At 45.2% G+C, this 26,769-nt stretch overlaps 1 protein-coding gene across 3 annotated transcripts in view; it reads left to right on the top strand.

Moving 5' to 3' along the window:
- LOC146813024 (C-type lectin domain family 2 member B-like) overlaps window positions 1-26,769 on the top strand; it is a 250,281-nt gene that overhangs the window by 77,228 nt on the left and 146,284 nt on the right. For all 3 annotated transcript variants that reach the window (XM_085620048.1, XM_085620047.1, XM_085620046.1), the window contains exons 3-4: window positions 18,338-18,385; window positions 21,651-21,832. In XM_085620048.1, the coding sequence (XP_085476174.1) occupies window positions 18,338-18,385; window positions 21,651-21,832 (230 nt within the window). The remainder of the gene's footprint in view (window positions 1-18,337; window positions 18,386-21,650; window positions 21,833-26,769) is intronic.

Raw genomic sequence — 26,769 nt, 5'->3', positions numbered from 1 at the left:
TTGGCCGGAGCTAAGGCTTGTGGCGAGGATGGTATCCCGAGCAAATTTTATAAATGTTTTGTGAAGGAGCTGACCCCTTTTTTTGAAAAATTATTCGATCATATTAAAACGGGTGGGTCGGTTTCTTCTGAATTTAAAAAAGCGATAGTAATTAGCTTTGTAAAAAAGGGTAAACCGGCCAATAATTTGAATTCTTATCGACCCATTAGTTTATTAAACACCGATTATAAAATTTTTATGAAGATCTGGGCCGTATGATGACGACTAATACCCGCTTTTTGATTCAAGCCCTAGTTTACTTTAATATTAATAAGACACCTGCCTGCATTATGATGGTCGATGCAGAAAAGGCCTTTGATTTAGTTAATTGGGATTCATTATTTTATGCACTTTTTAGGTTTCGATTCCCTTCTGTAGTAATAAATATGATTAAAAAATATCTATTTGGGTGCACAGGCACAGATAATAGTCAACGGCGATCCGGCAGGGTTAATAGAGATAAATCGTGGGACCAGGCAAGGCTGCCCTTTATCCCCCCTTTTGTTTACTTTCTTTATTGAACCCTTAGCTATCAGATTACGAGCCAATAGGAATATTAGATCCCCAATCGTTGGAATGCCAAAATTGAAACTTTTTGCTGATGACGCTATTTTATATCTAGATCCAGAAAAATTTAAATTGCATTCAACAATGGTAGAATTTAAGAAATTTGAACAAATAGGGGGTCATAAAATTAATCCCTCTAAAACTGAAATTTTAATGTTAAATTCTGGGTCAGCATGCCTCCCAGAAGAACTAAAACAACAGGCAGGGAAAACCGATCCCATACGGTATTTGGGAATTTATGTTACAGGTTATTATGGGGAATTGGTCAAGAATAATTATGAAGCCACCAGTATAAAGATCCAGAAACTGTTGGATAAATGGTCTAATCTTCCTTTAACTTTGATAGGACGTGTGGCATTGATTAAGATGTCTATTTTACTTCTTTTGATTTTTTTGTTTACTAACATTCCGGTAAAGATTAACGTTAGTTATTTCAAAGGGATTGATTCTATGATTCGGCAATTTGTGTGGAATAAAAAGAAAGCTTGAGTTCAGCTGCCAATTTAGCAATTGGATACTCAGCTGGGTGGGTTGGCACTTCCAAATATTCGTTCATATTATGATGCATCATTTTTTGATTATGTAGCATGTTTATTGTCTAATCCGCATCGAGTTGACAACTTTTTTTTCATCAAAATGATCCAAGAGGCTGGAACCCAACTTCCTACTTTTTTTAAGACATCTAAACTCCCAAAGAGAACAAGATACAAAATGCCAAAAGATTTTTCAAATAGACTTGACATTATTTTTAAACAAAAAGATTTTTCTGGCTTTTTTTCATTAAATCTAACTGAATATCGAGATCTAGGTTTATATATTCATTCTACTCAATTAAAAAACTGGAATGATGCTGGCTTGGGGATTGTGAATCAATTGGGTATTCAGGGTAGGTTGATTTCTTGGGATGAAGTACAGGTTAGAAGTTTGGGTCCCAATAAACCTTCCTTTTTTGAATTTATTCAAATTATTAATTTCTTGAAAAAATATAATTTTATATTTAACATCCCCCCAGGTAGAATTGCTTCTGCATTATATACTTCGAGATTATTTGGAGTGGGCAATTGGTACCGTTTATTGAACTCTCAAGATGAATCCCCTTTGGTGTTAAAGATGCTGGAGAAAGTTGAAGCTCATACACAATGTGTTTTTTCTTATCAAGAATGGCAAAAGATTTCAACTTTAGGTAATAAGGCTTTGAGAGCAGCTAACTATAAAAGAATGGCTTTCCTTGCCCAATGGCTGGCATACTATACTCCAGAAGCATTAACTAAAATATATCCAGAAGTGGTAAATAGTTGCTTTCTTTGTGGTACCCTAGCAGAAGGGGGATGGCGACATACTTTTTTTTCTTGCCCCAAGTTAAAAAATTTCTGGGAAAATATTTTTGCTTATTTTAGTAGGGCAATTAAGAAAATGTATGAACCCTCAGCAGAAGCTGCTTTGTTCTGGTTAGGTATTAGGGAGGCTGTACTTTCGAAAGATGAGGGATGTTTTCTTGCAATTGCCATGTTGGTTGCCCGTTCATTGATTTTACAAAATTGGAGATCATTAGAAATACCTTTATTTGAGAAATGGTTGATTAAGATGAAAAGGACAATGTCTTTTGAAGAAACTTATGCCAAACGGGTGGGGGCAACTAAGAAATTTTCGAGGGTTTGGGATTCTTTTATTTTATTGTTAATTTTGCTCCGGCCCATTTTAGTATCTCGCAATTATCTACTGGAACCCACTCTGGTCAGATGGAACTTTTTACTTGCCCAATAGCGTGGAGGGAAAAAACACAATTATCACAATTACTGTCCACAATTTGCCATAATCAAGGACTCGAGACTTAATCTCTTGGCTCTCGGGTTTTTATTATCAACATAAAGATTTGAAGATACAAAGTCCTCAATACGAGGCACAACAAGTACATAGGCACTAACACAAATGCTACTCTACGAAGGATCCGCATACGGCTAAAAATAACTAAAAGTACAATCTCTAAAAGCATGAGGTAGAACACTACCAAGCAAATGTCGATACTAGGGACACTGAACCATACCATCTCTGTCCCTACTCTGCACTAGGTGACATCCCTACATAGCAATCCCTTGAGACCCTCATCAGATAAAGGTGTCAGAGCGAAACTTCCTAAGAAGTCTTCACTTAGAGAGCTTGGTCTAAGTTGCCCCCTCTAACCCTTCGCCTAGCCGTCCTCTGCTTTGGGCTGCTCAGCTCTGCTCTGCCTCCACCCTCGGGGCGCTGTCCCTAATACAGAACCCCAAGTCTCAGAACACGCCCTTTGCGCCTCCTCTTCTCCGGGGTCGACTTTCAGTACTTTTCCACAGAGCGCTGTCCAGTTCCATCGTCCATCGCTTGGCCTTGAGTCCCAGACGCCATCCGCACTAGGAGTTACGATTGGCACATTCCAATACACTCCCATGTCTGGCTTTTACTACATAATTCAAAGTGCGAACAAAGAGCTTCTCTACTAACGAGCAACTGTCCTTGCACCTGGGGTGAGATCATGCAAAGCAGACATTCTTCACATCTTTTAAGTTGCAATTTACTACAGCCTGAAAACCTCTACTGAGATAAATCCCTTTTGGCCTATTGCCCTTGGCCAACATAAGAAAATACCAGGCCTTTCGCCTCAACGATATATGCGAATTCTGGCCACTACTTCGGTTACACAAGCATGTTTAAATCACAGTATTGACATTTACGTCTTTCTTTCATGTGTGGTCAAACTAAACAAACTACAGACACGAAGTCTAGGATACACATTTCTAACACCACATTACATTTCACGTAGCTAAACTCTATACATTTCTCTAATACGTTTACCATGTGCTTGTACATAGCTAGCACTTCTATTTTAAAATCGATATAGGTTATACAATTCGTAATACATTGCACACAAAATCCCTGAGTACACATTTGGTTATATGCGGGTGCCGACTAACAGTGAATATAACGCACCCCTACAATTTTCAAACTTTTAAGCGCTACATCAGTTCCCCCCTTTGATGACATCCGTCATCACACCATTACATTTCCCTTCTTTAGGACTGATTTAAACCGCGCTGGTCATAACATTTCCATGTCGAACTCCCTCCAGTTTCTTAAGACTCTCATATTGCTGCTCCTGGAGCTTCGCCATCCTCTTCTCGTTTGCCTTAAGAGCTCTTTCAACCTTGCCTCCTTGATACCACTTCCATGCCTTCACGCATCCCCACAAACAAATCACGCAAACCACAGCAATGATGATTGGCTTCAACACTGATCCCAGAAATCCCCTTCCCAGATTCGCAAACCAAGTTCCCACTCTTCCAAATCCTAATCCAATCTTCTCCCACACATTCACCTCCGTCAAATCCATAATCTCCTTGTGAATAGTCGTGATGTTGTCTATGTACTTCCCTATCTCCTTCGAGTTGTCTGGAATATATGTGCAGCATTCCTGAACCTTCAATAATTTGCAGACTCCGCCTTCTTTGGCTAATTGTACGTCTAAAGCAAGGCGATTCTGCATAACCATATTCCGGATCGACAACATCTCTCCAGCCACCAATATCAAAGATCTCGCCGTGTTCATAGACAACTCATCAACTACAGTCGCCAACCTCCTGATCTTCACGTCATTCAACACCACACCCATACTAGGTATCATTGCTCCGTATATGTCCCCAATCACTGCACCGGCGTTTGTAGCCCTACGTTTCCTAGACTGTCGCTTCGTCTCTAACAACTCCAAATCCTCTGTGTGATAAATCTTCGGGAATATGATAGCCAAATAGCATACGCCATACCAATTGTCGGGTAGCCTGACATAAGCATTCGTCCCACATACATAATACACTGTCGGAATTACCTCTACTGGACCTTGCATAAAATTCTTAGCATAAGCTTCCATTGTAAAAGTCTGAGAACAAGTGCTATGTCCTTCTGCGACCTTCTCCGTCTTGGATTGAGGCCGTGCAATACACAAATTCCCTCTCTGTGCTTCATCCAACGCTATTGGTCCATAACTTCCCTTGGATCTGTGAGCTCTCTCCTCGTCCGTCCAATCTACTGGGCTATCTCCGGTGTGTCGTGTCTCGGTCAACTTTCTATACCTGTCCTCTACTTGGTCTATGAATTTCTTCTCTATCTCAGATAATGCACATGTCAGGTTATTCCTGTGAGCATGCGCCGTATCCAGTTTCATAGTCGGTTTAAAGTATTTCAGGAGTCTGTCCTCTTTCTTATCCAGATCATATCTATTCAAATGCTTAATTGCTGGCACCTCGGGAAGTACCGTGTCAAAATTTGAGAAGAAATACTCGAACTGTCTCCTGTCATAAAATAAACTGAGCAATAAACTACAAGAAATCCCATAAGTCAATGGGAGATGATGATACTTGATACCTTCATCCACTGAAGCAGGCAACTGCATGCACACATAACAATCCTTCACATCCATCGCATCAACATACTCATACAGCAACCTTGCATACGCGTTAAGCTTAAAATCACCCTTTGACAAATCCATGTGAAGTCTGCGAACATCTCTCAACTCCGATAATTCCTGTTCTCTAATACTGACACCACTCTGCCCTGGGGTAATAGGTGTGGGTGCTCCCTGAACCTTCCCCTCTTGCCTGTGAGCCACCATGCATGAACTGATCACTACCGCAAATATGGTGACTACTACAACCCCTATCAATGTGCCTATTATCAGTTTAGCCCTACGATGTGGGTTTACAGGATCTGCCATCTTCGGAATATGCTCAATGTCCAATACAGTCTCTGAAAGGATAAGTCTCTTTCTCATTAATGTCTCTTTTCGTGAACTTAGGCAAACCTCCCTAACTTTTCTTCGTTCTACAACGGAAAAATCCCTAATTTTGTTCTTCTTCCGCTCGGCTCTAGGTTATCTTCTTCTCTGCTTGCAACCTTCTCAAATCAATCTAACATAAGTGCTGGTCCCAACAGTTCCAGGACTCCCTGCAATATTTCGAGCTTAAGGATAATCAGTTCTTGCGGATCTGGCAATGCTGTGAACGTCGGGAACTCTAAATTGTCCAGGATCATACCTCGAATGACACTCAGGAATGGCGGACTGGGGATATGAATCGTCAAAATTCCTTCGATCTCCAATCCCGGAACTTTCAGCAACACTTCCACCCTCTGGAGCGGGACACTGTTGACCAATGTCATCGACCTCAATCTTCCCGTGCTCGGTAACCCTGGCATCAGTCACTTGGTATGCCCACTCTGGTGAAGCGTACTTCCGACTTGGCACTCGAGTTCTCTTGGACCTTCTTACACCACCTTGAGGATTTTCCTCGTCTCCTGATTCTTCTTCTGGTTCTTCTGAAACTGGTGCAAGGTCTGTGTCTGGGGCCAACCTCAGGTTTACCCGGTGCTGCTTTGCGGGCCAAACCCTTTCCGCTTCGGTGGCACCTCCGGTCTTCTCTCCGATACCCTGTGCACTGACTTCCTCTTCTTCGGCAGAACTTGATTCTGTACTACCCGCTGCACCTCTTGCTCCTTCGCCGGTTTCTGGGTCAGTACTTCTTTCACGTTCTCCCCCAACTCTATTCCGTGCACCATCAGCTGCGTCAGCAACCCTTACAGCTTGACTGGCCCTCTCAGGAGGCTCTGTCGGCTCACTGGGATCTTGGTTCTCGAGAGGGGCTGTATCTTCCAAGGGTGCTGGAACTCTACGGGTATGAGAAGCATGCACCCAGTTCGGTAAACCTCCACACTTGACGGCTGTGTTCGTGACAAGAATCACTTGGAAAGGGCCACGCCACCTAGCATCCAAACAACTCTTCCTCACGTGCTTTCGGACTAGGACCCAATCGCCTGGGTCCAAGTCGTGGCACCTGTCACTCGCAGCTGGAACCGCTGCTGTCTGCACCTGCTGAGACACAGAACGGACCACGTCAGCAAGGCCTTTACAATAGTCCAGGATCATATCATCAGTGATATTTATCAGAGCAGTAGCAGGTATTGCAGGCAAACGCATCGCTCTTCCCATGAGGATTTCATGGGGTGACAACCCAGTTCTTCTATCAGGCACACTTCGAAGGCTCATAAGGACCAAAGGTAATGCATCAGGCCATTTCAGAGACGTAGACGAACACACTTTCGCCATCCGAGCCTTTAGAGTTCCATTCACCTGCTCCACTATCCCTGAAGCTTCTGGTCTATAGCTACAGTGTAACTTCTGATCTATATTCAAAGCAGCGCAAAGCAATTTCATAACTTCGCTGTGGAAATGAGTTCCTCTGTCCGATTCAAAGGACGTCGGGAACCCGTACCTAGGAATGAGTTCTCTCAATAATAGTTTCGCTACTGTGAGTGTGTCGCATCTGCGTGTAGGATATGCCTCCACCCACCTGGAAAAGACACACACTATCACTAATATGTACCTCAACCCATTACACTTCGGCATTTCGACAAAATCCAACTGCATCCTATTGAAAGGTCCCCCTGACCTCCCTATGTGGCTCAATGTCACAGCAGTTCTTTTCCCTACATTCATCTGTTGACAAGTGACACACCTCTGGCACACCGTTTCGGCCACTGCACGAAACTTCGGATTGTACCAAGTCTGACGAAACACTCTCATCATGGCATCCCTACCCAGATGTACAGCACCATGTATCAACCTTGCCATGGGATTCAACAAACTTTCCGGCAACACTGCTCGTCCATCATTCGAAACCCATATATCCACATCTCCCTTCTCACATCCCGCTCGTATCCAGCTGTCCCGTTCCTGATCCGAGACCCCTTCCTGAAGCTGTTTCAGTTCCTCCCATGAGTCAGCCATTGCTAGCATCTGACCGTACACCACCTCCTCCCCGGTTTCCTCAATGTGGGTCTCAGTAAAATTGCATCCCTGTTCTGCACAAAATCGAGCTACTTCATCTGCATAATTATTTCCCAACGAGACAAAGTCACTTCCCTTCGTGTGTGCTGCACACTTAACGACAGCAATTTCATCAGGACCTTGCAATGCTTTTAACAGTTTCCGCACATGATCACCATTTCTTATGGGAGAACCTGAAGACGTCATAAACCCTCTCTGGGACCATAGCTGTCCGAAGTCATGAACCACACCAAACCCATACTGGCTGTCTGTGTAAATAGTTACACGGATTTTCTCAGCTGCCAAACAGGCACGAGTCAAGGCAATGAGCTCAGCCACCTGCGCGGAGTGTACTCCTTCTAAACAAGCGGCTTCAACCACACCCGTGATGGTGCATACAGCAAACGCTGCTCTCAATCGACCGACACTGTCCCTTAAACATGAACCGTCCACAAAGAAAATCTCATCTGACACTGGGAGCGGTTCATCGACAATGTCGGGTCTCGGTTTGGTGCATAGTTCAGTCACATCGAGACAATCATGGTCCTCACAATCTTCATTATCATCTATTTTTAGAACAGGTAATAATGTAGCAGGATTTAAAACAGCACACCTCTTCAATGTCACATTATCGGCTGCAAGGATAACTTGCTCATAACGAGTCAGCCTATTATTCGTGAGGTGCTGTGTTTTAGTCCTAGTCATCAACAATTCAACAGAATGTGGCACATGTACAGTAAGTGGATGACCCATCACAATGCTCTCACATCTCTCGATGCTGACACCTGTTGCCGCAACGGATCTGAGACATCCGGGCAACGCAGAAGCTACTGGATCTAAAGTAGCTGAGAAATAAGCAACTGGTCTACGGACACCTCCATGATTCTGGGTTAACACTGCTAATGCGCAACCTTCTCTTTCGCAGCAGAACAATGCGAATGCCTTGTTATAATCCGGCATTCCCAACGCAGGAGCGCTACATAAGGCTTCTCTCAGCCTCAGAAATGATTTCAAACAGTCGTCGTCCCATGGTACCGGATCATTTACATCCTTTCGCGTCAGCCGCTGTAAAGGCTTCGCTTCAAAGGAAAAGTTTGGGATCCACTGGCGGCAATAGCCCACCATTCCCAAAAACATTCTAACTTCCCTCTGCGTCGAGGGAACTGGCATTCTCAGAATCGCATCAATGCGATCTGGAGACACCTTCCTTTTACCCTTCTCGATTCTGTGCCCCAAATACTGTACCTCAGGTAAACAGTATTGCAGCTTATTTGGAGACACCTTGTGACCGTTCTCTCCCAGGAAATTCAACAACGCAATGGTATCGATCCTGCAAGCGTCTTCTGTCTCTGACGCGACAAGCAGGTCATCAATGTATTGCACCAAAACAGAGTTTTTCGGCAACACAAGACCTTCCAGATTCTTCTTTAAGAGCTGATTGAAAATCGATGGGCTCTCCGTATACCCCTGTGGGATACGACACCACGTTAATATACGATTCTCTAGCCTAAATGCAAAAAGAAATCTACTCTCTTCATGTAGGGGAATCGAAAAGAATGCCTGACATAAGTCAATCACTGTGAACCATCCAGCTTCGCATGGGATCTGGAACAGTATCACAGATGGATTCGGTACCACTGGACAACATGGAACAACTATGTCGTTTATTTTCCGCAGGTCTTGCACTATCCTGAACTTCCCACTTGGTTTCTGCAGTCCCATAATGGGTGAATTACATGGACTACCCATGATCTCCACCAGTATTCCCTGCCTAATCATAGACTCGATCACAGGTTTGATCCCAGCAATCGTCTCAGGCGACAGTTTATACTGAGGGGTTCTCGGGAATTCCGCGTTTGGCTTAACCTGTATCCTCACTGGTTCCACTCCCCTAACTAAGCCGATCTCCTCTCCGCTTAGATCCCACACATCGGTCGCTACTGACTCCCTCAAGTCCTGTGGAAGCTCCTCCACTGTCAGAGCCGGATACACTTCCACGCACACCTGCTGATTTGCAACCTTAAAGGTCGCGTCGTCATCTCTGGTCTGTACCTCTACTCCCCTCGGGGTACAGTAAATTGTACAATTGAGCTTACACAATAAATCCCTCCCCAACAAACAAACTGGACTAGAATCGCACACCACGAACTGATGTCGATCCCTAAAGTTTCCTATCCTGACGGGAATCGGTTCTGTCAAGGGGCTAACTAGTCTCTTATTCGCCACTCCAACCACTTGTATGCTTTCTCCAGAGAGGGCTACCCCCGGAACTACTGCTGATCTTATGGTTGACCTGGTAGCCCCCGTATCTACCAAAAAGGTAGTAGGGCGTCCATCGAGTTCTGCTTCCACAAAGGGTCCTTTCTGATCTACCTCTAGTATGGCCCTAAGTAGGCAATCATCGTCCTGACCCAAACTTAACTGCGCCAGCAAATCTGCATCCTTCTCCTCTTCCACTTCGAACATGGGCATCTGCAAATAAGTCCGAGCTCCCTGCTGTATGTTCTGCATCCTGGGTGGCTGGGGAACCTGCACCTGCGAGACGCCGGTCCCCCCTTGCATCGTTCTCGGTACAGTCACCGTCTGTACCTGCTCCGCCCCAGGGACCTGACCCATTCCTCCCTCCATCTGCGGCTGATTATAGGGGTTCAAGGGACACTCGCGCCTCCAGTGTCCCACCTGGTGACACTGGTGACAGGCAGTCGTCTTTTTCAAGATCGCTACATCTATACCTGTTCTAGGGTCGACGGGCCTCGGCCTTCCCTGCCCCTGCATATTCTGATTCCCTGTCTGATAATTTCCCTGTCTCCGCACCACTGGACCCCCATTCGGCGGTCCCTGAGCCGCTTGCATCTGAATGAGCAATAAGTTATCCTTCATCTTCTTGTGCTTTGACTCAATCTCATCCGTGCAGTACCTGGCGTACCGCAAGATCTCATCTACGGGCTTATTCTGCCAACAGATCAAATGCTGCTGTATCATGAGACTGACCTCGGGCTTCAAACCCAGCACGAACTTAGACACAAACTGTCCCATGTCCTTTGTTTCCAGCTCATCTAACCCACTGTACTGCTTAAAAGCCTTCAAAAGTCTCTCATAGAATTCATGTACTGTCTCCTTTGGCTCCTGCACCGTCCTATCTATCTTCACCCAATCAATGTCTTGGGGTGAAACCTTCGATTTCAACCAGGTAATGACTTTGTCGTACAGCCTCATCACAGCTGGCGACGGACCATTCGTAACCATGTTCCTATCAGGCTCATAGTCCGGCCAATCAACAGCAATTTTACATGCGCTCCACAGATCTCCCGGAACCACGATATCGAATAAGGTGTTCAGATCTATCCACAACACCTTCGAAATCTTAACGAAACGCTCAACTTGCTTGTACCACTCTGCAGGCTTCTCCCTGAGCCTGGGAAAATCATTCGTAAATGATGCCAAATCCCCCCTGCTCCATGGTACATGCACGTATCCTCCATTCGCCACCTCTCTCAAGGGAAGAATCTTTACCTCCTGCAAATCCCCTTCAGAGCTCCCTCCTTTTGCTCGCCTAGAATTCTTTTTCCTAGCCCATTTCTCTTGCCATTTGTCAAGCATCAGCCATATTCTCATAGCTACAATCAGCTCCTTAGTATGTGACCTTAGACCAACAACTCTTTTCTCTTCCAATTCCCGCTCGGTACAATGCATCCTATGGTTCCCTTGTAATGCTCTAGTCTTGGATAGATCCACCCCATATTCTCTAGCCAAACCCGCCAGTTTCTCATGTGCCACTCGTGCTTTACGAGTCACATCCTTTGCCACAAAAAGCAATTCATCTGGAGTATATGTCAATACTCTCTCAAGAGGTAGATTCCCATATATTATTTCATCCGCCTCTGCTTTAAGTCTTACTACATCTATCATTCCTGCCTTCAAGGCCCCTTTCAACACCTGACAACTTGCTCCACGTCCCTCATCATACTCGCATTCCGATTCCTGCTCTCTCCTTTCTTCTGGTGGTTCTATGGGAGCAGAATGGCTCGTAAAGGCAACTGGGGTTGTCCCCGCTCGGCCCATATTCCAGCTCATTTGCTTCTTTGGCGGTACCCATGACCCTAAATCTGGTCTCGACTCCATCAGAGTCCTCGGCCTCACCGGTCTCTCGTCCTCTTCGCCCCTAGATGTGTCTGACACCGCTGCTAATGGTGTACTCCATTGTACAGGGCTTGGAGGTCGGGCCGTTGCCCCTTCCAACTCACTTTCCCCACTTTCTCGCCTAGTTCTCTCTGCCTCTCGTTCAGACCTCTCTCTCGCCTCTGATTCCGGGCTGTATATAGACACAATCGGTCCAATGGTGACCGGTACCCTCAAGGCATCCGGTAACCTCATCTCTCCTTCAATCCTTCGGCTGGTCCCCGACTGACCCTGTGAACTCGCTGTTTCAAACGAGACCAACCCTTCCACTCGGGTCTCGGGCTGGATCGTTACCCTTCTAGTTTCCTCTCTCTCGCTCCACCTATCATCTGCCTCATCCGGGTTATAAGGGGGTGGTCTCTCGTCTAGCAATCTTTGCAATACATCATCATCAGAATCACTATCCTCTTTCTGTGCTTTCCCATGCCTTATCCCCGTCTCCTCCATTATCGCGGGATACAGTTTCGCTTCCTCAATTGTCTGCACTCTCCATCTTTTCTCCGCTGCGTCCCACTTGGCATCCTGAAATGCCCTAATCGACTTCCTCATCCTCTCCTGACTTCTTCCCTTTTCCTTATCATGCGCTGCTCTAATCCACGCATGTAATGCTTCAAACTGTGCTGGTCTTGGCAAGGGTTTTAAGGACCCCATCACCGTCTTCAGTTGGTACAGCACCGCTAGTCTAAATGAGCCGTACCTCGGGAAAGCTAATTCCCCTTCACCTTGTGTAACCTTGTGCCAATTCTCGATCCAAACTATAGTATGTAACCCCACATTCTGTGCCATGTAATGTGCCGGGGTATCCTCGGGAGGGGCTTCTTCTCCCCCGCGGACAACCACATGCCTATCACCTCTACACAACTCCCGCAAAGCCCTAAGACACTTCATGATGAGCAAATTCGATCTCGCGCTCTATTTACTTCTTGTTCTCAAATCCTCCAATAACAGCGCGACTCACACCAACCGGCCTATCACAGCGCGACACCCTCTGACGTCACCTTCCTTCGTTCGCAGCAGTTCCCTTCTCCAAACTCGTTTCACGCTTACTCACGTCCCATTCATACACTGAAATAACCAATTAAGTTATTTCTCTGGCTGTCCGTCCACAGCCTCTGACTGTCCGTCCACAGTCTCTCGACCTTGTTGACCTCGATTGGCGCCCGTCTGTCCCCGTCCGGCCAGACAGATCGCCTCTGATAGGTTACTAACACTCCGATCTGCACACTACAACCCACGACCAGCGTTAAGTTGCCATACACACACGCATTCGCTCCCCCTATCTCGGTCCAGGTGATCGATGGTACCTCACGATCTCCTTTGGGTGGTCAACAAAATCTATCTCAGGTGTCTTCTACACCACAATTCCCGGGCTGCGCGTGCTCACAGCCTGATCTCACAATCACACGACATACACAACAACTCCGCAAGACATCACACAACAAATCAACACCGCAATCTACAACATCTCATTATGTTCATACTCACTCCTGGAACTGCTGCTTTCTGCCGCGCTGCTACTCGCCGTCGATGCTCATCCGCTGCCGTCTGCTGCTCGCCATCTGATGATTCAGCATCACTTATCGTCTCTTGGGCCTCAAGGGTCACTTATCCTTATCTAATCTTCCCTCGCTATCAGTAAGAAACCATCCTCGTTTGCTACCAACTGCTCCGGCCCATTTTAGTATCTCGCAATTATCTACTGGAACCCACTCTGGTCAGATGGAACTTTTTACTTGCCCAATAGCGTGGAGGGAAAAAACACAATTATCACAATTACTGTCCACAATTTGCCATAATCAAGGACTCGAGACTTAATCTCTTGGCTCTCGGGTTTTTATTATCAACATAAAGATTTGAAGATACAAAGTCCTCAATACGAGGCACAACAAGTACATAGGCACTAACACAAATGCTACTCTACGAAGGATCCGCATACGGCTAAAAATAACTAAAAGTACAATCTCTAAAAGCATGAGGTAGAACACTACCAAGCAAATGTCGATACTAGGGACACTGAACCATACCATCTCTGTCCCTACTCTGCACTAGGTGACATCCCTACATAGCAATCCCTTGAGACCCTCATCAGATAAAGGTGTCAGAGCGAAACTTCCTAAGAAGTCTTCACTTAGAGAGCTTGGTCTAAGTTGCCCCCTCTAACCCTTCGCCTAGCCGTCCTCTGCTTTGGGCTGCTCAGCTCTGCTCTGCCTCCACCCTCGGGGTGCTGTCCCTAATAGAGAACCCCAAGTCTCAGAACACGCCCTTTGCGCCTCCTCTTCTCCGGGGTCGACTTTCAGTACTTTTCCACAGAGCGCTGTCCAGTTCCATCGTCCATCGCTTGGCCTTGAGTCCCAGACGCCATCCGCACTAGGAGTTACGATTGGCACATTCCAATACACTCCCATGTCTGGCTTTTACTACATAATTCAAAGTGCGAACAAAGAGCTTCTCTACTAACGAGCAACTGTCCTTGCACCTGGGGTGAGATCATGCAAAGCAGACATTCTTCACATCTTTTAAGTTGCAATTTACTACAGCCTGAAAACCTCTACTGAGATAAATCCCTTTTGGCCTATTGCCCTTGGCCAACATAAGAAAATACCAGGCCTTTCGCCTCAACGATATATGCGAATTCTGGCCACTACTTCGGTTACACAAGCATGTTTAAATCACAGTATTGACATTTACGTCTTTCTTTCATGTGTGGTCAAACTAAACAAACTACAGACACGAAGTCTAGGATACACATTTCTAACACCACATTACATTTCACGTAGCTAAACTCTATACATTTCTCTAATACGTTTACCATGTGCTTGTACATAGCTAGCACTTCTATTTTAAAATCGATATAGGTTATACAATTCGTAATACATTGCACACAAAATCCCTGAGTACACATTTGGTTATATGCGGGTGCCGACTAACAGTGAATATAACGCACCCCTACAATTTTCAAACTTTTAAGCGCTACATCAATTTGATGACGGTATTTTCTTTTTTGGTTGTTATGTGTAATTATTAATGAGTGAACATGGAATTGTGATGTTTTCAGTTCAAGTTGTTTTTCTCTCTTTTTTCTTTTTTCTTTTTTATCTGTAAATAATGGTTGCTTCCTGATGGCTCTGCTCAATAAAAAAAAAAAAAAGAGGATGTGCATTACACAAAATTAAAAGCTCTGATAAAAACGTTTGTTTTTTGCCCGAAACTCAAGAGTTATGAATACACTCAAAGACAAAAGAAGATAGGGAACAGTTGCTTGAAAGTAGAAATGTACAAAAATTACTTGTTAAAAGCTTCAAAAAGATTGTGTTATGGGTTTACACATCGAGAGGCAGAGGTCATTTCAATAGTTGTTTTCAATCTCGGCCTTTTATCACAAAAAAGGCTGCTTAACGCCAGCCAACTCAGACCAAAGATTTATTATGCAGTAGTATTATAGAAGTATAGCACTTCCATACCCCTTGTGAGCCCTAAGCACTTTACGGATTTTTGAGTAAGTAGATACTCTGGATGTAGGCACATAAGCTAGACATTGATTTTACATCATATCCAGGGAAAGGGAGGATACATTTGTTATATATGGCTAGAAGTTAGTAAACAAGGCACAGCGGAAACTGGAGGTGGAGAAACCGCAACGAAGCAGGAGGGATTAGCAAAGTAGGTTCATGGAAGCAGTGCTTGTGTGCAAGGGACGGGGATGGAATGTGGCGTAATATCCAGAGTTGCCAACTTTAAAGCTGGGGAACGTGTTCCGAGTCTGGCGAGAGTAGCAACCATTCCATTATTTTGGGAAATCAATTACTCACCGTGCACCTAAAAATGAATGTGTCCATCTGTAATGCTGCTCATGTTGTAAATCAACCTGATACCTTCCGGTCAAGTTCGCGCTTTATAAAACTACAAACAAAAAAAACACTGCTGGGCGGAGGGGGGTTAGGGGGGTCGGGTGACCAAAGCACATGGGGGCATATTATGAAGCCAGGCGATAATATTGTCGCCGCTTTAGCGGCAGAAAACTGCAGCTAAAACGACGATAATGGGCTTGATAATATGCTCTATGGAATTCCAATTGAAGCTCAGGTTAGATGTCCTTCACATCTAACATGGGCTTCAATTGGAATTCCACATAGAGCATATTATCAAGCCCATTATCGCCGTTTTAAAGCGGCAATAATTTTATCGCCTGGCTTGATAATATGCCCCAAAGTGCGTCACACGCCCAGTAGTGAAGGTGTGATCCGTGATCTGCATATAGCGCCCCGTGCAGTGAAAGTGTGATTGTGATCAGTGAATCGCTGTATCGCTAAGTGCAGTGAAAGTGTGATCATGTGATCTGCATACAGCGCTGAGTGCACCACGGGCTTAGGAGTGAAGTGTGATGATGCCATTAGTGGTCCACATATAGCACTAAGGGACATATTATCAAGAAATAGAGTTACAATTATCGCCGCTTTAGCGGCAGAAAACTTCCGCTAAAGCGGCGATAATGGGCTTGATAATATGCCCTTGAGAATTCCCATAGAAGCCCATGTTTTGGTGACAACCTGGGCTTCTATTGGAATTCTCTGCTGCATATTATCAAGCCCATTATCCCACTTTAGCGGCAGTTGGTGCACAATCATTCCCATTGGTGATCATAATTCTTCACATGAATATTTTTAATTGGGGTATCATAATTAAAGGATGGATATGTGAGAACCACTAATCCAAGGACATTTAATTGCCTGGTAGGGGAGAGTTAATTGACTTCCCATTATAAGGAGTTGATTTGGGACCATGGGGTGTCCTCATTGAGTCTTATAGGTGGGTGTGTTTTCCAAACACTCACTCAGTTGCTCTTGCTTTAGTAGTACTTGAGCACGTTAGGCTTTATAAAAATCATTTCAATGACTGCCCACTACAGCTCATTCTCTGAGTCTTTCCTCGCTACATAATGTGATGTGAGACGAGTTGTAGTGTGTTGGCACCGAATCTTGCTGCAGTGTTTTCCTATACGAATCTCAAAGGCATTGAAACAAACGGGCAAAAGTGATTTATTAGTTGCAATTCCCTCTCAATTCGAGTACCGTGATATAAGCCAAAAGAGAGGTGCTCTATCACTATAACACACCTGTTGCCACGATGTGTAGACTAGGCCTGGGCGAAGCACTACGCTACGCTCGCGTAGTTTGCGAAGTTCGCGCTACTTCGCACTACGCGAACTGCACGTAGCACAGTGCGAACACGCGTAGCATAGTGTTGCGGTCATTTTTTGCTTGCTCGCGGTCCTCAACGTCAAGTTGGCGACCGCGAGCAAGCAAAATGACATCCCGGCGAGACTTTTTCCTTGTTCGCGATCGCGAGCATGGAAAATAAACCTCCCGGCGAGATTCCCAACGCGAGGAGGTCAGGTTTCTCATTGCGAGGGGTCGCGTATGCTCGCGACTGCTCGCGATGAGAAACTACCAGTTCGCGTTGAGAAAGCTGCCGCTCGAGTAAAAATCTATTCGAGCAGCAGAAAACTACAGCTCGCACTGTGCAAGATGCCCTTTTCAATGATTGTACTGTACCGGTTGCTTGTCCGCACTGTGCAATCATTGAAAATAACATCTTGCACAGTGCGAACATGTTACTACGCAGTTCGCGAAGTGCTACGCGTAGCTCGCGTAGTGCGAACTTCACTTTGCGTAGCTTCGCGAAGTGCTACTTTGCGAACTACGCCCACCCTTAGTGTAGACCTGAACTCGAGAAAATCCCAATGCCGTGATCACCAAAAATACAGAATTGCAGAGCACTCGTTATGTATGTACAACTTCAACCATAACTGTTTAAGTCCCTTTGTATATCCATTGATACGTCATAATATATACAACGCTCATAATACTGTTGTAGTATAGAAACAGGAAGTATGATATATTTTCGGTTTACTTCAAATCAGTATGACAGAAATAACACATCATGGGCCATATAATGTATTAGGGCGCACGTTCCCTGTTTGTGCCAGGTGCACCTTAAAACAGGTGCGCCAGATGCACACAGAGAAAGTGTGCCCTATTACATAGAATGTATTGCCCTGAGGGCAACCGGACCTCCTGCTGCCCTGGGGGCAGCTCATTCTAGTGAGATACAGAGCGCTTTGAAGCAGTCCCTCTGCGTTTCACTGTGCAAAGTGTGCATGCGGCAAACCCGCCTGCACTTTTCAAGGGGGATTAGAGATCCCCTTGGAGGCGGTTGCTCTCGTCTGCACACCCTTTACCCCCTCCAAAGGGCGGTTCTCAAGGTGCTAATGCCCCCATGCAAATGAGGGAATTCCCCCTGCAGATAGCACTGACGCTTTATGTGCGCCACCGGTATTACAGAAGGGGCCGCACAAGTTTCTGTAATACCAAATGTGCAATAGTTGTGTAAATGATATGTCAGACCATCAGATGATATTCTGATAGCCACCATTGGCATGTGACCACCTTGTTCACGGAGTGTTTGGACCCAGTATTAGAGTTTACTTGTGCTGAGTGTTGTTCCGTTGCAGTGACACAGGCTTCGGGGTGTCACACGGTATCAGCCTGCCATCTATGGGGAGTGTGGCTCTGTCCTATGCCAGACAGTTCGAGCATGTGTCATTGGACACGCCACGTGCTCTTTTTCAGCGCTTGTGGTATTGTTTGGTTCTTATCACAAATAATTCTAGTGTCCTGATTTTCAGTTTAACTTCTGCTTTAACAGATCTAAAGAAAGACCCATGTTCTGAGGGGCAGGTCTTAAATCAATGTGATTTACACAAAGGAGCTAAGGGGGTCTCAGAGACAGGTCGCCCCCCACTCAATAACAAATGCACAACAAAGGGCCTGTCTCTGGCGTCAAACTGGATTTCTACTTTTCTAAGCGCGAAGACTGATAGATGTTTTCTATTCTACTTGTAAGCTATAGGTGCAGTACGATATCCTGTAGCTAATAATACTAAAAATAGTAATGTAAACAATTCTATGGTCTCGAGCTCAGCCAATACTTGTGAACTAAGTGACTTTAATAAAGGTACCCCTAGAAGCCTATGTGGCCCCCCCTATATATGTAGAGAAGGAAGGAAAGGCGGAACAAGAGAAAGCTTAAACAATAAGACCTTCCACCCCCAATGCTTGTTATCTATTTCGATGCCACAGAGGAGAGATATAGATAAAGTGAAAAAAGTGAAAAAAATGAAAAAAATGAAAAAAATGAAAAAAATGTGAGGGCGGCAATACCTCACGGACGTAACCCCCACGAGGTGTAAGCGGACAGGTACTCGTCCGTTACCTCACTTTATCATCATTGGTTACTGCCGTCCCCAGTGAAAAACACAAAAGTGACACAACAGGTATGGCGTTTGTCTCTAATGCCTATTGTGGAAAAAACTAATAACTTAACTTTGTGAGTGTGCAACCAAAAACAATGAGTGTCGACCCTAAGACTAGGGAAGGTGAGTCTGATCAGGACCCAACTATTCCCAATTTAAAACCGGGTAGCCCACACTGGCTAACGATACTTTTTATTCAAGCTGTGTGGCTATCCCCTTAAAAAACCAACATGTTTCGTTGCCTGTATGGATTGGCGGCAACTTCATCAGGGCTAGGGTCGACTAGCCTCTTAACTTTGTTAATGCTGGCCAATATGGTTTGTCAGCACCTAGGGGAAACATAAAAAATAGACATATACAGGTTCAGTGCATACCACAACTATACCCCAGCAGGGTAGACACACATTCATCCAGGCAATAGGCTTACTGCCCGATACAATCACAGCAGGTATATTTACCGTAAGGGTGTCCCTCTTACTGCGTACCTCACCCCCACTGATTTCAGTGGTCAGCGTTATCTCAGACACGTCTGGATAGCATAACCGCAACCTGCGGATTCTTATCTCTAAGATATATGGAAAAGGTTGAAAGGTTAGTGCCGCATGTGTTAAAAATGGCATCGAGCATTCCGTTATGAACACTAACATCCACGATGTACAAACCAGATACTTAGTACTTAGGGGTCTGTCAGTATCCCTTCTTATTCCCTGCACTCGAGGTCTGCTTACTCAGTGCCTGGCCTCGTGTGTGGTTACTCTTATGCTGACTTAGTATCGCTGTGTGTATCATTTCCACTCATCAACTTGACCCTCCTTCACTCTCAGTGCCCGCATCATTGTTGTATCATGTTGTCTGGGTCGTCTATGTATCGGGTCAACTATGCTGTGCACCCGCCAGTCTAGCTGTATACATGGATCCTATACAGGCACCCACTGGCTCCCCGTCCCTATCAGGGCTTAGTTCAGTATTTTGCTGACCCAACCACTACTCGTACCGGTTCTCACCTCGTCAGGGTTGCATTGCGTCTTAAAATCAGCCTTCATTACGAGTTCTGCTTTCCTAGACCGATTAAGTACCCCGCACCACGTGATGTTATGTGGGTGTGGTCTTAATCGGACGACTGCCGCGGCCATATTGTGTAAACCGCACCGGGCTTTCCTATTGGCGGGAAACCACATCCCCTTCCGGGCATGCGCAAATGCGCAATGAGGGTAGCGGGGGCCATCTTGTGTCTACTTGAACTCGTCAACTCAAAATTATATTGAAATACACTTCTGAGATGAGATGTCCTATACTGATGGTATTATAATCGTTCTGAAAGATTCACCATCTAGGCTCGTCTATCATTTATCCATTGGTATGATTAACAATGGATAGTATGTATAGGTATCATTGTCCCCAGTGAACCTCCATTGCCTACACCCACCTGTCACTGGATTTGTAAGGCCCTGTAAGTGTGTTATCACGTTATGACCTGGTTCCATTCTATACAGTCATTCAAGCCCTGTCTGTCTGCTCCCTCTTGGTAAATCCAACGTGCTTCTTTGGTAGTTAGCCTGGTGTTCATATTATGGCTATCACCCCACACTCGTTCCAGTACCACCCATCGTAATTCACGGGGGCCATGTCTAGCCGTTCTAAAATGCTGGACTAGCTTAGTTGTTAGTTTGCCTGTGCGGATTGTACTCAGATGTTCTTGTATGCGCACCTTCACTTTCCGTGTGGTTAATCCGATATAGTGAAGGCCGCATGGGCACGGTAAATATACCTGCTGTGATTGTATCGGGCAGTAAGCCTATTGCCTGGATGAATGTGTGTCTACCCTGCTGGGGTATAGTTGTGGTATGCACTGAACCTGTATATGTCTATTTTTTATGTTTCCCCTAGGTGCTGACAAACCATATTGGCCAGCATTAACAAAGTTAAGAGGCTAGTCGACCCTAGCCCTGATGAAGTTGCCGCCAATCCATACAGGCAACGAAACATGTTGGTTTTTTAAGGGGATAGCCACACAGCTTGAATAAAAAGTATCGTTAGCCAGTGTGGGCTACCCGGTTTTAAATTGGGAATAGTTGGGTCCTGATCAGACTCACCTTCCCTAGTCTTAGGGTCGACACTCATTGTTTTTGGTTGCACACTCACAAAGTTAAGTTATTAGTTTTTTCCACAATAGGCATTAGAGACAAACGCCATACCTGTTGTGTCACTTTTGTGTTTTTCACTGGGGACGGCAGTAACCAATGATGATAAAGTGAGGTAACGGACGAGTACCTGTCCGCTTACACCTCGTGGGGGTTACGTCCGTGAGGTATTGCCGCCCTCACATTTTTTTTTTCATTTTTTTCATTTTTTTCATTTTTTTCACTTTCTTCACTTTATCTATATCTCTCCTCTGTGGCATCGAAATAGATAACAAGCATTGGGGGTGGAAGGTCTTATTGTTTAAGCTTTCTCTTGTTCCGCCTTTCCTTCCTTCTCTACATATATAGGGGGGGCCACATAGGCTTCTAGGGGTACCTTTATTAAAGTCACTTAGTTCACAAGTATTGGCTGAGCTCGAGACCATAGAATTGTTTACATTACTATTTTTAGTATTATTAGCTACAGGATATCGTACTGCACCTATAGCTTACAAGTAGAATAGAAAACATCTATCAGTCTTCGCGCTTAGAAAAGTAGAAATCCAGTTTGTCTTAAATCAATGTGTACAAAGTAGCGCTGGAGCTGGAAAGGACGGTGAAGTGCTGCCTCCTTGTGGGGATGATTGGATCTGGTACTGGAACAAGTGTTTCTATTTCGCTGAAACTGAAGGAAACTGGACGGAGGCCAAAGACTCCTGCGCTGCACTCAACTCCTCCCTGGCTCTGATTGACACCCAGAAGGAACTGGTAAGAGAAGTGAACGGCGGTGTTCAGTGTGTTTTTTAAAGTCTCTTGTATGTGTTAATGAACTGTCCGCCCTGTGTCTTCACATCCCGCACCCTCCACCTCCATCTTTCTGCCTGGATCATAAAACTTAGAATGGTGCATAAACGCGCTGTCGTAAATTATCGCCTTTCATTAATATACTCCTGAAAAGGTGTTGTCAAGCACTCCATGGCACACATTTTTAACAGCTGTTCTTGTGTTGGAAGCACATTAATATGTTATCCATAGGGAACTGCTAGGAGGTAGTTGCAGCTCAGTATAAATCCCCGAGTTCCAAGGATGTACATTTCATTATACAAAGCCTCTAGTTTAGAGGCCCTTTTTAGTTTGTTTACTAGTGTTTCGGTCTTATTCGTATCTCAGTCCGCTAACACGTGTTTTGTAACTATTGTAATTTCTTCAGAACTGTATAAAAAGTATTTTTTTGTCAAAAATGTGTTTATTAGCATTGTATCACACATCTCAATACAAGCTGACAATTGATGCATCAGAATAATTGCAGACGGCGTGGCATGCGAAGAAAACTAAAAATGTAAGTACTCCACTGGCTGTATACCCCCCCGCCGGTATCCCAGAGACCTAAGAGTATAATCGCAGCTTCTTCACCTGCAAAGGCGGGGACTAGGCCTATACCAACGTAAAATATACCACTCTTCCGTCTTTCTTTTGTGACGGTGCTAACCCAAAGCCTTCCAAAGGGGAGGGTATGCTCCTAAGGGAGAGAGTCCCTAAAATAGAACTCCCAGGATTTTAAGAACATACAAAAGAAGCCCCCCGCCCCTCCCTCCCACCCTACCCCGTATTGGTGGCAGCTATCCAACTACAGCTTGGATTTGAGTCACGGTATCCTCAAGTAGGTTGAAATGGAAAAAGATGCATATCTCTGACTGATCCTGGGCAGACTGCTAGCGGTAATCCCCTTGTAAGGAAGGTGACCAGTGGGCCCCATCGATATTCAAAGATTTTATAATCATCCCTGAATATATTGGCCGTCCTTTCAAGGGACAATAACCTCCATAGCCTGGAGTGCCATAATGAGATGGTGGGGGCCTCCTTCTTCTTTCATGCCGCCGCTATCTCTACCTTCGCAGCCCCAATGCAGGTCCACATAATCGCCTTATCTGCTTTGGTCTGGTGTTTGAGTGAGGGGTCACGAAGGCCCAGGAGAGAGTCTACCATAGTGGTCAGAATAGGGTATCCCAACTTATCCTTAATTTGTGCGAGAATTTCCTCCCAGAAGGGTCGTATCACAGGACAATCCCACCCAATATGCTGAAAGTCATCCAGCAGCCCACAGCCCCTCCAACACATATCTGATGAATTGGGAAATATTTTCCTGATCTTAGTAGGGTACAGGTACCAGTCCATCATATTTTCGAGGCGGGCCCCCCGTAGCTCTTTAGAATGATTGAATTTCGTGATGTCCGACCATAACCCTAACCGTTCGCTATCTTGGATATCGCGCTGTAAGATTCCCACCCACATGTTCATATAGCGGGGTCTCGGAGTGTGCATAGAAGTAAGAAGATAGTTATACAAATAGGAAATCACTCCTTTCATAGAATCTACAGTCTGTATCTAGGCTTCAAATTTCGTGAGGGGGCGAGTGGCCGCCTCGGAAATGTGAGGAGTAAGAGCCCAGTGTTTCAATTGAAGATAATGAAAGTATTCGGTAGGCTCCAACCCATAATCCCTCTTGCAGCTGTCAAAGTGAGAATGTCATAATTATGGAATAGGTGCGTCAGCAAGTCCCCTCCCTCCACTGGTCAAAGGGTCCCTTCTGTAGGGCCGGGGAAAGGCTGGATTAAAATGGATTTGTGTATAAATGTGGTCCAATGATCATTGTCCGATATAGTGTCCCACACCTTTAGGGTAGTCTGAGTAGGTGTGCTGAGATAGGCATTCTTATGTCTCTCCCTCTTGGGCCTCCATATGAGGTCACAGATCGTCCTTCCTGCAATAGCTCTATCCATATGGAGCCAGTGTGTTCTCCGATTCCCTCTTGGCCCACTCGGTCACCACCCGAAGCTGAGCTGCTTTATCATAAAGAACAAAGTACGGGAGGCCCACCCCCCCCTCCCTTCTCAGTCTCCTCAGTATTGAGAAGGAGCAACGTGCTCGCCCTCCTTGCCAAATGAACCGTAGAACCATGGATTTTATTTTAGGAAGAAAGTCTTTGTCAAGACACATGGGGAGTGCCAGAAAAAGGTACAAGAGTTTAGGGAGTACTGTCATTTTAAACGCATGTATGCGGCCAAGCTATGATATAAAGAGCGGTTTCCAGCGTACAAGGTCCACCTGGAGTCTTAAGATGGGGGTGGGAAGTAAGCTCTATAAAGCTCCCCCACCCTAGGCGTCAATTGAACCCCTAAGTACTGGAGAGGACGGGAAGTCCATTGTAGTTGGGTGCATGTCCGAAGTTCCCTGATTTCGGCATCTGGAATTGTGAGATTAAGAATGTAGTATTTGTCTGTATTAACCTTAAAGCCAGCTACTGCTCGAAGTGTGTGAGTTCCATTTGAATCGTGGGAAGAGAGGTGGCCGGATCCGTAAGGGATAGGAGCACATCGTCCGCGAAAAGGGATATCTTATGCATTTCCCCGCTAAAAGGAATGCTCTTTATCTCCTGTGCTGCGCGGATGGTGATGTCCAGCGACTCAATACTGAGGGCGAACAGCAGAGGTGACAAAAGGCACCCCTGGCGGGTACCCCTAGTCAGGGGTAAGGTAGCCGATAAAACCCCATTAACCTGTACTCTCAAGTGAGGTTGGACTTAGTTAGCCCGGATCATGTTAATAAACTTATCATCAAATCCAAAGTGTGCGAGCGTGGTAAAGAGGAATGTCCAGTCTTCCCTGTCGAATGCCTTCTCGGCATCTAATCCCACCAGTACTGCCGAGATCTTTTTCTTGTTAGATTTCTCAATTAGGTGGATTATACATCTAGTGTTGTCATGAGTCTGGCGGCCTTTAATAAACCCAGACTGATCCGGGTGGATGAGATCCGGCATAAGATCGTTCCGTCGGGTTGCGAGAATAGCTGAATATAATTTTGCATCTAGGTTGAGAAGCGCGATAGGGCGATATGAAGCGCACATCTGTGGATTTTTCCATTGCTTCTGTATAACTGTGATCACAGCTTCTTCCATTGACAGGGTGACTTCACCAGTCTCTGCCATTGTATTAAAAAGGTGGGTAAGATGGGGCAAAAGGTCCGGGAACAAAGGTTTTGGTAGAATTGGGCCATAAAACCATTGGTGCCTTGGGCTTTCTGCGGTTTGAGAGATTTGATGGCTAAGGCCACCTTCCCCAAGGTTATAAGTGCCGTAAGCCGGTCATTCCAATCTTGGGAGACTTGGGGGATCTGCAGGGCCCGTAGGTAGCTACTTTGCACGTCTATATCCCGTGATTCCCTTGTATATAGGTTGCCATAGAAGGTACCTAAAATATCGTCTTTTTCTGCGTCCTTATGGGTGAGCCCACCCCGCCCATCCTGTATGCCGCCTATCTATTCCCGTTCCCACTTTTCCTTCAACTGTCGAGCTAAGTGTAGTGTAGTTCCTATATCCCTGAGAGGCTCTGTGCATTGGAATAATATACACTATAGTTTTAGCATAGGACTAAGGTCAGTATGCTCCTATCGAGTATATTAAACTTAATTACTTTTGTGTGCCAGCTAACTCAGAGGTCACTAGAAACTTCTCGACTGATCAAGAAGGGATTAGTCCCTGACAACCGCATAAACATGACAACTTTGTTTCTCTTAGAATCGGAACAGTTCTTAGAGTTGTGGAAACAATAAATTACAGTTTCACTCAGTCAATCGTGCATGCTTAGTTTCTGCAGAGTTACACAGAAATAACAGACGGGCGTTTCAATAAAAGGATTTATTGAACAGTTTTAGTTCTCTTATAAAGAGATATGAGTTGTTACAATTGTTAGACAGTATGGAAGATATAAGATGTACAGCACAAGCAGTAAAAAAAAGGAATACTGCAATAGCATTATCTTTAGCTATGACATATACATACATAAATAACATAGCCTAAAATGTGAATACTGGTCTGGTGCTTCTAAATAGTTCTACCCCAGTGTACCTAACCTAAGTGTAGTACGAGGGAAGAAGTAGGTGTTGCCTTCTACAGTTTAGTTTATCTATAGTTGGTATGCCTAGAGTTTTAGCATGCAAAGAGTCCAAATGAGAGCGGTTGGAACCTCTTTCTGGATCTTGAATTCTTAACACCCCACAAGGGGAGTCAGAACACTGGAAGCTGGAATCTCTGCGAGGAGGATGACAGCATCTGGTCAGTGAATCTGGCGGGAACTCCTTCCAAACTTGCCGTGGTGAGCTGCATGGAGCTGTATAGCCGAGCCGTGGTTTGCCATGGTAAGTGAAGGTATATTTATACCTGGAAGGTGTCTAGGAATTCCAGCATTGACGTAAAGTTGGGCAGAGAAACACGTCATGAACGAGCCCCTAAGGAATAGATGTTCGTGCATAATAACTGAGTTCTTGGAGAAATCAATAATCCAAGCAGGGAAAGTCCCAATGGATTAAGGGTCTGGTTTCCAAGAACTCGTTGTTACGTGGGATAGACGGATGTAGGTGACCATGCCTGTATTTGGTGCGCATGGCTAATGCCTAAATAAGGACCGTTAATCTATGCATAAATAAGGACAATGTGAGTTGTGCCTATATAAGGGCATGAATCGGGACACCTATGTATGGGTATCTAAACAGAATACAACATAAGTGGTTACCGATCTTGTTGCCCTGGGAGTAGGAAAGCTGATGGAGTTTCAGGAGAGTGTATTCCGCCCTATTGTTGTATATGGCTCTAAGTTTCCCCCTTAATGCGGTGAGCGTGTCGTACTTTGCTCTTCAGGACCGCGTAGGGG

The sequence above is a fragment of the Triturus cristatus genome, chromosome 7 (genome assembly GCF_964204655.1).
Source record: "Triturus cristatus chromosome 7, aTriCri1.1, whole genome shotgun sequence".
NCBI classification, from domain to species: domain Eukaryota; kingdom Metazoa; phylum Chordata; class Amphibia; order Caudata; family Salamandridae; genus Triturus; species Triturus cristatus.
The sequence above is the reverse complement of the archived record's forward strand: the minus strand, read 5'-3'. Positions and strand labels throughout refer to the sequence as shown.